This window comes from Pholis gunnellus (genome assembly GCF_910591455.1).
Source record: "Pholis gunnellus genome assembly, chromosome: 1".
Classification (NCBI taxonomy): domain Eukaryota; kingdom Metazoa; phylum Chordata; class Actinopteri; order Perciformes; family Pholidae; genus Pholis; species Pholis gunnellus.
In genome coordinates this window covers 8,386,826-8,399,222 of record NC_136528.1, presented here as the reverse complement: position 1 = coordinate 8,399,222, position 12,397 = coordinate 8,386,826, and the positions used below count along the sequence as shown (strand labels likewise).

Below are 12,397 nucleotides of genomic sequence, written 5' to 3'. Positions count from 1 at the left end.
GTGTTAGTTTCAGAAGTATTTGATTGTAAATACTGTAAATAAAGTACTAGACAAATTCAATTTTTGACCTGATGGTGGCGCTCAATCAGGGGATCACCGAAGTGAGTCAGCTTCATCCACTGGGGAAGTAGTGGACCAACAGTACCATCCAAAGAGCCAAAAATAAAAGTACATAATACCATTCTATTTCACTGACTTTGATGAATTATTTGACCAAGTTGGACCTGAATCCAAAATGGAACTGTATTGGAAGCCACACCTAAGTCACAGTGTTTGGTAAGCAAAGTGGCACGGCCTGCAGCACCATTAGAGGGTTTGATTCACACCTTCATTCATGTTTGCTCCTTTGTTCCAATGGGCTGCTCAGTAGAGCTTTAAAGAATGGATCTTGTTTTCAGTTGGAAAGGGCACAGGGAGGCCTATAGCAGACCTGCACATAAAGTGTATCTGTGCCTGACGCATGCCAGGTGCACATACACTTACGACTGACTTCATGTTCCCCCTAATGTTTTATGTGTATATTTTCATAGCTGGCTTTCAACATAGATGTCACCTCTCGCAAAAAAGTACGAGTGCAACATGATGTCAGCTTGTCCCCACCTGAAACTGCTGCTTCCAAAAACACGGCCTGTTGAGGAAATGAACAACCTTTCTGGGTAAGAACACTTCCACAGCATTGATTCAGTGGAGGAGTTTGATCACTGCATAGCTTAGAGAAACAGGTGACAGGGTATTTTACCTGTGAATGACCTTTCCATCAGGTGGCTGCTTTGACAGTTATCTATATATATATATTTTTATGATCCTGTAAAAACAAGAGCCGACAAAGAGGGGCACCTACTGGAGTGGAGTGTATTTGTGTGCGACCATGTTTTCTACAAATTCTGTTCATAGGCATATAAGTGGTTCTGCATCACCCAATTACAGGTTTGGTGGAATTGTGACGGCACCGGCAATATTTTCTAGTAATCAGAAAGAAAACTTTCCTGCCCTTATTTACAGCCATTGCTCTTCAGTTGAGCTGCACGCTGCGATAGGCCAGTCTACGTCCGAGGGGCGGGACTTAGCGAGGGTCAATTATTTATGAACAAACAATATTTTAAACTCAGATGTTTCAGAAGTCTGCTACAGAAAATGATGCATTACTTCTTTTTGAGGTCTCGGTGGTCAGCTGTCAAACTCTACATCTGTGATTGGTGTTGACAAGTCCCTAGTAAGTCTGTCTGGATTTCTCTTACTGGAGTTTAACAATTTGTTCATAAAAGGTCCATCTCTGGGGTCTAATTCACCCACAACATACATCACTATGTAAGATACATATTTCTAGTCTGTGAATGACTTTTTGGCAAACAAAATGAATATTAGTACATGATTGGCTGCGTTAAACATATAAGAAAGTGATAATGTACAGTGAGCGGGTCATTATTGCAAAGTGAAACATTCGCAGAGGGGTCTTAAATCATTATGAAGGGGTTCATTTCACAATAATGATCCGCTTGCTGTACATTATCCCGCTTATTACACGGCTATAGAAATCAAACATGTGACACAAAATATTGATTTAAAGAAGAAGAACTATGACATATGCCGGATGTTTTTCCTTTTTTCAGTTTTGTTTACATTTTTTGTAACCTAAAAGTTTCCTTGTGCTTTTATGTTTATCCCTCTAGTCTAAATAAAATGTATAAATGTGAAATAGTTGTATAGGAACATAATTTGGTGGCCTATGCAAAAATACATTGCTTTTAAAAGCCACTTATGGACCAGTTTCAGTGTCTGCAAATGACTCTCTCTGACACACAAATAAAATACTCAAACAAACAAACACACACACACACACACACACACACACACACACACACACACACACACACACACACACACACACACACACACACACACACACACACAGTCCTCACAAAGGAACAGAGCTGAGGACTTGTTGTGTTGGTGCTGTTGGAAGAATTTACAAGAAAAGGCTGTCAGCTCTGGGATGCATGGATGGTGACACACCCTCCCTCCAGCAGCTGAGGTTACTGTATAGCCTGCTGTATATAGCTGTGATCACTATGTCTGCTTGTCATGCACTTTAAGCAACACACACCTCGGGATACGCTTATCTTTTGCTCAGTATTTGAAACATACATGTTTTCATATTACCATGATCGCTGCACTTGATTTGTCTACAGCTTTTCTATCTGCAAACATACTATCGAGTAACCACGTGAAGAGTTATTTTGGCCTCCCATGGTTCTGGAGGTAAAAGTCCTGGTAGAGTTAGGGAATGGACACTAGGAGCACTTCCAAGGCTTAAATGGACACAAAACCTGTTTGAATCCTGAGTAAACAGATGAAAAACTGCTTCACACAATATCTGGTTCTTTTTATAAAAAAAGAAAAAGTCACAGGCACAAACCTGTGTACGTGGAAATGGAAGGACAATACTACGATTGTCAAGGTTGCATTGTGTTGTGGCAATTTATCATGTTGTTCTCTTTGGATGAAACTTGTATCGCTTAACTCAAGTTTTGTCTTATGTCTGACTTGCTGTAGTCTCAACATGATGGTCGTGGGAGCTCACAAACTAACCCTTTCTCACAACAGGCAGGAATAACAAAGGACCCGGCCTTGGCATCTTGGCTCCATACGAAAACGGAGTGCGCCAGTGAAGTGGTGGGGGGGAGACGAAATAATGTGCAGTTTGTGTGAAACATATACTCTGTAAAACCTTCTGTGGGGAAGAGCGCTGACCATTCAGCTGAATTATTCTAAATGTCAATAAAATACTTAAAGACAATTCAGCTGTGTGTGCAACTTACATGAAGCAGAAGCTGAATTCAAATGGAATCATGTGGTAATTATTATCTATTAATCAGTAACTGGTGCAGCATTTTAAATCATGACTTCCAGTCCCTAAATGTTGGACTGCTGGTATAGTTAGCTAACCCCTAGTACATACATTTCACGCATGTGAACCGCTGAGACCGCAACTACTGTAGTACCTGCAGATCCAGAGTCTGTTGAACACATGTTGTCTGTGTGCCCTCACCCAGAACTCTGCTGTGTCTATTTTCAGCCCAAACGAGGACACAAACAATTTGTGCTGTGAGCCTCTTCTCCCCTTTGAGCTCTATTTTTGTGTTTCACAGTCATGTTTCTTTCTGTAATTAAGTCAGTAGATGTTGAGAGCCACCTTGCCCGAACTCCTTTTCTTGTTTTGTCAGGTGCACAGCTTAACCTGAGCGCTACTACTGGAGATGTCTTGTGAAATGTGGCTTGGGCTTTATTTTAAATCATTTTGGATTATAACTCAGCGAGGAAGAGTTTGAGAAGAAGGTACCGTTTGTGATGTAGTACAGCGCTCTTGTACAGATGCAACTACGTGGTGAACTCCCTGGTAAATAAAAAAGATGATCCTCTTAGGATAGACACATATCACCACTCTGCAGTCATGAATGAAGTTGTTTTTCAGGCTGGTGCCTTGTCCACATAACACAAGCTCAGTTAGACATCAAAGCCACAAAAAACCTTTTAGAAAATGTTGTTTTAGAAGCCAGCGAGTACATTGACTTGGCTGAGCAACCGTAACTTGACTGTGTATGTTGGAGCAATTGTGTATCATGGGATAAGAGAATAAAACGTTTATCATACATCACACATCTGATCTGACGAAAGTATAACCAGTTCGGACATGATCTGCTTAAATATCACTGTTATATTCTTGTATTAGCAAATATCTTTCTGTTGAATAAATGTGTTTTTTAGTTTTTAAAATGGTTTTCAGCTGTCGCTTTTTTCCATTATTCCTGTATTTTCATTTCCCTTATTTTCTGGAAAGTGTGTTGTGCTTCTCTCCCCTATTATCATGTGCTTTGTGTGCTCTGAGCACCACCGTGTGGCGTCTTCCCAAGTGCTAAGTGTTTAGAGAGTTTGTGAAGACAGAACGTTCCATCCACTACTTAGCACAGCCTTTAGAGCAGGGGTGCCCAATACGTCGATCGCGGAGGTAGTGCCGGTAGATCGCATGCCATTCAAAATAAATGTGACGTCCTCATGGCATTTGCCACTTGATTGACGTACAGTGCAGCCAGTGTGAGATCACGTCTTTTCTAATACACGAGTCACCACGTATGCGCGATCAACAACGTGAGCTACTGCAAAACTCCGCGAGCTAATTAGTTAGCCTTCCAATTTATTTCTACTAAAGAAGCTAAAGCTGCAGCGCCATGATTTGGGGAACTTCCAAAACCTCGCGTCAGAGCTGGAGACGCAACGGAAGGCGTGTGCGCAACTTGACAGCAGCGCGCGCTACACAGAGCAGATTGACAAGTGTCTGTCAGAGTTTGACAAACGCTTTCAAGACTTTGCTTTACTCGAGCCAGTCGCTACATTTATGTGCTGCAAATTTCAGGAAGATATTGAGGTTGATTCACTCGCATTAAAAATGTCAACGCTGTCATGGACAGTTTTAGTAACCAAACATGAGGAAATGTACCACCTTCTTGACTGCATTATTCGGCTCTACTTATTTATGTGAGTCAGCCTTTTCCCACATGAAGAATATTAATTCCAAATATCGTTCCACTATGACTGATGATCATAGAAGTCTGCTTGATGCTGGCTACCAGCAGCTACTGTCCGGAATATTTAAACCAGGTTGATTCCATTCAGTGCAAGTCATCAGAGTAAGGTAATGACCAAAAATGTACAGAATTGTATTGTGCCATAAGGGTTCATGCAGTCATATATATAGAAATAAATAGATATTTAGCATTTTTAATGTAGGTAGATCATTTTGACTTGGTCATTTTAAAAGTAGCTCGCAAGCCGAAAAAGTGTGGACACCCCTGCTTTAGAGCATCTGATCAAGTCATTCATGACGAGACACTACCAATACATTTTGAGAGTTTGGGCTATTTTGCTCCCATGACATGTCTTCTTTCAGACTAGTGGAAAGAAATAATTCAAAATACACATTTAGGTGTTTATCTTACTGTTTTGTTTCAAGGTTACCATTAGATATGCACATTCAAACATCATTTCAGAAAACAAATACAAAAATACTTGTAATTTAAAGTTTCTTGGCGATATCTAAGATTTACCTGTAGTGTCCTACAAAATGTATGGGATTTTACAATACATGTTACTAAAATAAGACTTTCAACGCGGCTGTGAAGTCTCTGATTTCAGGGGCTGTGGAATATGACCTTTCTTTTTTGCACTGAAAAACACCTGCAATACACACACACACACACACACACACACACACACACACACACACACACACACACACACACACACACACACACACACACACAGTATACAACACGTGCATTGGAGGAAGGTCTTGTGTGAAGGTGGTTGTGCATCAGAGATAGACTTGACACTAGCATCCTCATGTGGAACATGACTAAACTGCACTTTATTTTACAATTTATTTTCTTATTTTTTGACATTCACCTCTTGCTCTTCAAACTGGGCAGCAGTGCTGCACTGTGTACACTGATATGAATGTTATTATGTAGCTCAAGTATGACTAGTCTTCATTTTTAAGTTGTAAAAAACACTAAAACACACACAAACACAACCAAGGTAATGGGCTGGGATTACAGAAAAGAGAAGGACAAAATGCAAACTATTCTAAAATGCAGAACCCTAACTTCAAAGTAAATATGTTCTAGTAAAGGTACAAGCTTAATTGTTTTATTGTTCATATCACAGATTTTATTATGCTACCTTTACATCCGCTCAGATTTATTCTTTTCAGTGTATTCAAACTACAGGTGCCCTCTTACGTTCTTCAGCTTTCCTTTGTGAATACACTGCCTCCTGTTGCATGTAATCCTCTCACAACCTCACATCTTCTCAGAAAACTAGAAATAATGGCAGATACAGAATCTTGGTGTATATTATCTTTTTTCAGCCTAATTAAAGCCCTTTCTAATCAACTGGCTTATTGAATGAACATTGCTCTTATTTTTGAAACATTGCTCTTATTTTGAAGTCACTTCTTACACTCTCTAACCGTAATGCCTAGTATATAAACATACCGCAAAACAACGTGGGCGTCGTCTTGACCATGTTTTTCAAAATTGAGGCTGGCTTGACCGCAGTTAAACTGAAAGGACAAAATCCTTCACACAGACACGTGTGGGCAACAAACACAACTTCAATATTAATGTTTCTGCAAAACCCTGGATTACACTCAGTGGGAGAGGAACCACATGAATCTGCCTGTTACAGACTTTGCCTCCATTACTTTAATCGTTGTATTTTGATGTGCAGCCCTGTCTCCTGAGGGACCGATCACATCGCAAGAAACATTTTCCAGGCAGGTTTTTCAGGTTTTTTTTTAAGACATGCACGTCTTCAGTTTAATTAACAGTGGAGCAATGACTGCTATTGTTAAAAGCACTTATTGTGCCAGCAGATTTCGTACTCGACCCAAATAGATTCTGGTTCAACAGGTTTGGTCGGATATCATATGCAAAAAAGGCGCCAGGGTTGACATGGTCTGACACAACCCACAATACCTAAACACGACACGATCATTGTTTGTCGTTTGGGTGTATCTAGGGAGATCGACTGTGATTACGTATTACGATTATGTAATTTATTATTACACAATCAGTGGTTCACAGATCATTTTACACACAAACTACTAATAAAAGAGCCTTATACATTTATTTAAAAGAGAGGTGCAGGGCTGCGACTTACCAATGGCGAGGCAGACCAGTACAGGTCAGGATCCCAACAGAGGAGGAACCCAATCACACGTGTACACAACACACACACACACACACACACACACACACACAACCACGCGTGAGGGTTCCGAACCAGAGGTACACCAAACCACACAGCACACGAAGGGAGGCACCAACACCCGCAGGCACCAACCCCACCACCTTGGCTGAGCAACTCCTACAGGGACAAGGGACACAATTACAAAAGGCTCCACTTCTCAGAAGGGAAAATAGAAAAAAATAAGAAAAGACAAAACAACCAAAATAACTCAGGTGAACTGATCAGCCAGGGGGATGATCAGCTACCCAATTCATATAAACTAGATGCCAGAGTGGGCCTTAACATCTCCGGTCAGAATACATACAGTAAAACAGGGTAAACAAAACCCATGACTCATGAGTCAGTGAGAAAGTTAGAGTTATGACCTTAAATTACCTTACAGTTCCAACCTGAGCCTTTTCAAAGTAGCCCCTCCCTTTTTATCACCTCCCTGATACAGGATGTAGAACCCAGAGGGAGATGTCTGCCATCACACTTCACCCTATTGGTTTAGAGTGACAGTGGGTAGGGAATGCTTTTCCTGGTTTCAATGCAGCGTAGACTGTATGATTTCTATTTAAGGTATCCTTTTACTCACCAGCCAGCAGACACCTTCACCTCCTTCAACGAGTTTGTTTACAAGAAAAATGAAGCAGAATATTTTCTCAGTTGTAAGGTATGTCTCTCATGTTTCAATTTGCTTTTATTATCTGGTGGTGGAATTATTTCCAATTATTAAACAAATATTAAATATTGGTTCATTTCATTACAACGACTGACAAAAAAACATTAATTATTAATTAAAGTTTCCCTGTAAGGTCTGTGGATTATTCAGAGCGACCGGGGACATCGTTTCTGGACATACAGTGTTTTTCCTAATTTAACTTTTAAATCTGCTGTATCCATCCAAATTATTTTTTCCCGGTTTTTTGTTTTTTTTTTAATTGGGAAAATTGGATAAGGAGATAATAAAAACTGTAGAATAGTCCTCCCACAAAACATAGAAGGTATGTACAATAAAGTACGAGTTTTTAAGGTAAATATTTTTTAGTAACATCAAAGACCAGAGTTTCTCACAAAACGTAACATTACTTTCACCATGTTCTTCAGCAACTTGTGTCTTTCTCCCGCATACAGCTGGGCAATATCTCGGTATGTTCAGTATAACGTCAAACTTGTTTTCTTTTTCTTTTTTTGCTTTTGCATTGTTTTAGTGCCCTCAAGGAAAGGAGTGGCACAATCGTCTGCTGTTTTTTGTTGCTCGTTGTCGGCTTCACTTTATATTTGAGGTGAGTAAAAAAGTCATCATTATTGCTCTTAAAGACCTATATGGGCACATATTCCAGCCTATTTTATTAATTTTCAAGAGTCACTAAAAAGGATTTCCTTCTAGTCACTTGATGATCATTTTTCATTATTAGAAATTTGGTGAACAACGTCCCTGTGGACTACCTGCTGGAGGCCAATGAAAAATTGCTGAGACAGAGCATCAATTTAAATAAGACGCTTAACTTTGGGTAAGAGATCTCTTTAGTTTTGACTGCAAAGACTGAGAAATGAAGGAAATGTATCTGAAGGACTTTGACACACACACAGCCCAACGGCTGTCATAGAGAGATTTATGAAAATGATAACTGCACAACTTTTGGAGTCAGATTATACAGTGGGCTCTTTGCCCGAGGTGGAATCCCCAACAGTACCTATCCCTGGAATGGTATGCTACTGTTGTTCAGTGGTAGGTACCTATCCCTGGAGTGGTATGCTGTTGTTCAGTGATAGGTACCTATCCCTGGAGTGGTATGCTGTTGTTCAGTGATAGGTACCTATCCCTCGAGTGGTATGCTACTGTTGTTCAGTGGTAGGTACCTATCCCTGGAGTGGTATGCTGTTGTTCAGTGATAGGTACCTATCCCTGGAGTGGTATGCTGTTGTTCAGTGATAGGTACCTATCCCTGGAGTGGTATGCTGTTGTTCAGTGATAGGTACCTATCCCTCGAGTGGTATGCTACTGTTGTTCAGTGGTAGGTACCTATCCCTGGAGTGGTATGCTGTTGTTCAGTGATAGGTACCTATCCCTCGAGTGGTATGCTACTGTTCTCTATTCTCACATTTCAGAAGCTGGAAAATACTTGAAAAATATACTTGAAAAATAATACAAAATTATTTGATAGAAAAAAAGTTGTCATCAAAAAAGTTGTCATTTATCATCATTTCATTCAGTTACGTGAGGCTGATCATTCCTGAGTGTTTGAGTTATATAATTTAAGAGAAACAATAATCATATTCTGGGTGATATTAATAATGACGTCACAGTCACAATTTCAAAACGTACCGACGCAAATAAGTCATAAATAAGACGATCGCATTCCGCCGGTAGAAATCGATCCTGCGCTTATGAACAGAACACAGACACAGTTTGTTAACAGACTACAGAGAGAAAACACCTCTACAGTGATGATTACTGTGTGTCTTTATTAGTTATTAGTATTATTAGTTACTATTATTAAGTACAGTGATCATGTGAACAAACAAACTTCTCAAAAGTCTCTCCAGCTGTTAAAGCCGACTGACAGCTGATCCAGCCGTGATCAGCTGATCCTCCGTCATCAGAAACAGACGGCTACTGAGGAAAGGATGTCTCTTAAAACATATTTCCTCGTTTGGTCTCTCCTCGCATGGTTTCCTTGCGTCTCTCCATGCATCCCTGGTGGGAGGGACTAAGACGCAAGGAAAGGAGCCACGTGAGGGAAACGGGGACGCTCTGCTCTGCGAAGTGGGACGCCCAGCAGCTGTAGTGTACTATCGGGATAGGCTTTCTAGCCAGGTTCCAGTGAAGTACTGGGCAGAAGATCGGGAGAAGTCTGTTTGCTTTGTGATCTCCTCCCCATATGGCTGTTTAACATATATCTTTGTTTTCATTTTCTATTTCAGGGCAAGACCACAGGTTCAAACAATCACATCTTGGAAAGCTCCTATCATCTGGGAAGGCATGTTTGACCCCAATCTTTTCGACCAAAAACACATCCAAAGCCAGTCATCTGTGGCCCTCACCGTGTTTGCTGTGGGAAAGTATGTTTCTCCTGTCATCGTGAAAATACCAGCACTTCCACACTAGCATTTCAGTCTGAATCCGGTAGCACTTGGTATTATGAACACTTATTACCAACCTGAGTGGAGATAAAGAAACCCTGAATCCACATGAACAGGATACAGCTAGGTCAGTTGGGGCTGAATAACAAACTGTAAAGAAAGGAAGGAAATGTGAGAAGTGTGAGAAGGCATTGTATTATGTGGCATTCAGCCTTACTAAATATGGATGGTAGTGCGATGCTTGATATTAAAAGAAAAACGTTTTACTTCACTCTCCCTTCAGTTGTGTTCACATTCAATACGTCATACGTGCACTTCTATATAAAAACCATCATGGAAATGTAGCACACATGACAGCCTGCAGAAATAGAGGGATGGAGGACAACTGAGGTTGAGTTCAAGCTCAAAGTAATGACCGTAGTGTTAAAATAAAAGATCAGCAAACGTGAGCACATATAGCAGTTGTCTCAAATAATGCAATATATCCTCATACAACGGTTCGTACGTTATCTTACTTTTTTGTGTGATTTCCTACTAAAGCTAGCAACACATGTCAATACCCGCCAGTTACATGCATACAGACTTTTCAAAATAAACGTCCGTCTTCACGGGAAACTACTGAGTTAGGTTTAGGAAAATATCGTCGTTCGGGTTAAAGTAACTAAGGAAGTGCCATTACTGAAGTACGCAAGCTACGTGACAAATAAATTCGGACACCTGAGAATTACGGCGCATAATTTACGAATTATGTACGAAGTACAAATGGTGGATGAGAACAGCCTGAATATTGACGTAAAAAACATAACTGTTTATTCTGGTAATTTTTTGTAACATTTTTCTAATCATAATAATTGTTTATCTCTCCGTCTCTACCTAAGGTACCTGGATGCCTACCTCGGAACTTTCATTACCTCTGCAGAAAAACATTTTATGTTGGGTTTACAAGTGACATATTACGTGTTCACAGATGAAGCAGATAAGGTGCCGATCATCGAGCTCGCTCCTCAGCGAAGGCTGAAGGTTATCCAGGTGGAAAAGCACTCCAGGTGGCAGGACATCTCTATGATGCGCATGAAAACTATATCAGATGCCATAGAATTAGAGATTCGTCACCACTTCAATTATGTCTTCTGCTTTGACGTGGATCAGGAGTTTAAGGGAAGATTTGGCCCAGAGGTTCTGGGGGATTCTGTGGCTTTAGTACACGCGTGGTTTTACAAACTTCCAAAGGCTAGGTTCACCTATGACAGAAACCCCAAATCCAAGGCATATATGGAAACCGGAGATTACTACTACCATGCTGCTATCTTTGGAGGCTTGTGTGCAAATGTGAGGGATTTGGCAGACTACTGCTTTCTGAGTATCATGGAGGACAAACTAAACAACGTGGAGGCTTTGTGGCATGATGAGAGTCATCTAAACAAGTACTTTTGGCTTCACAAACCAAGCAAGCTGCTCTCACCTGAGTACTGCTGGGACCCGGTTATCAATGACAAAAGTGACATAAAAGTCACCCGCCTAATATGGGCTCCAAAACATTATGACACACTTCGTACTCAGTAGAGTGGCTAGAAGAAACAACTTTCCTGAAAATCCAACTCATGTAAATATTAATGATTGTTTTTGTGTACAAGAATGTGTAACAAGGATTATGCTGACAAAAGACATGTCAAATTGTAGTTATTAAATATTTTAAAGATGTCTTCGGTAAATGTTTTTAAACAAAATAATTGTACCTGTAAATTAAGAATTGTTCTTATGTTATGTTGTTCAAATATATATTAAACCAAGTGATGTATCATGTTTTATATCTCACGTTCTGAGCAATACTACTATCTACTACCACCTGGGCAGTTCCTCTGGTTGAGAAAAAGAAATACGGTTGTATAGAAGTTCATGAGAACATTTTTTCAAGTCTTCTTCAATGCAGCATGATGTTCATTTAGTCAATTATGGTCCTGTTTACAGTAAAAAAGACGACAGAAGAGGGTATGGCTATCTTGTGAGTGACAGATTGCTACCACAGCGTTGTCTGGTCTGGCAGTTGTCCATGTTTCGACTTTAACCCTTTCACAGTACGTGAGTTCATGAAAGGTAATTGTGTAAATTGGTTTTCCTGAAAATATCTTATTCAGCGTTCAGTTGTACTTCACTCCACCCTCTCATGTCACTTCTGGTACCAAAAAATCAAATTGGTGAAAACCAAAAACCAAGATGGCAAACTCGAGGCTTGAAACCGTAGTCCAAAAACCAATGAAAAAAGTCATGTCCCTGCATCAACTTCATATATACAGTACATATACTGCTCATTCTAAGTGGTATATGCCATTGAATCAGAGTGGTATGCCATTCATATCAGTGGTATGTATGTATGTATGTATATATATATATATATATATATATATATATATATATATATATATATATATATACATACACACACACACACACATACATTGGCCATAATATCAGTTTCAGGGCACATCAGCAAATACTAAATCACTTTATTGTCATTTAAAAA

The 12,397-nt window shown here is 39.9% G+C and overlaps 1 protein-coding gene across 2 annotated transcripts; it reads left to right on the top strand.

The window, feature by feature from the left end:
- The first annotated feature begins 7,320 nt into the window (after nucleotides 1–7,320).
- LOC306707102 (N-acetyllactosaminide alpha-1,3-galactosyltransferase-like) lies at nucleotides 7,321–11,667 on the top strand. Of its 2 annotated transcripts, XM_079174412.1 has the most exons (5): nucleotides 7,321–7,462; nucleotides 8,001–8,075; nucleotides 8,208–8,303; nucleotides 9,718–9,855; nucleotides 10,755–11,667. In XM_079174412.1, exons 1-5 carry the CDS (start codon nucleotides 7,434–7,436, stop codon nucleotides 11,437–11,439), a joined length of 1,023 nt encoding a protein of 340 aa, XP_079030538.1. In that variant the 5' UTR covers nucleotides 7,321–7,433; the 3' UTR covers nucleotides 11,440–11,667. The 2 variants fall into 2 exon arrangements, with proteins under 2 accessions (XP_079030538.1, XP_079030539.1); XM_079174413.1 differs by lacking the exon at nucleotides 8,208–8,303.
- The last annotated feature ends 730 nt before the right edge of the window (nucleotides 11,668–12,397 follow it).

Bases quoted from the DNA above. Each gene is read 5' to 3' on its own strand.
- LOC306707102 (XM_079174412.1), top strand. From the start codon at position 7,434: ATGAAGCAGAATATTTTCTCAGTTGTAAG. The intron at 8,076-8,207 runs GTGAGTAAAAAA...TTTCATTATTAG, and splicing joins GGCTTCACTTTATATTTGAG to AAATTTGGTGAACAACGTCC. The intron at 9,856-10,754 runs GTATGTTTCTCC...TCTCTACCTAAG, and splicing joins ACCGTGTTTGCTGTGGGAAA to GTACCTGGATGCCTACCTCG.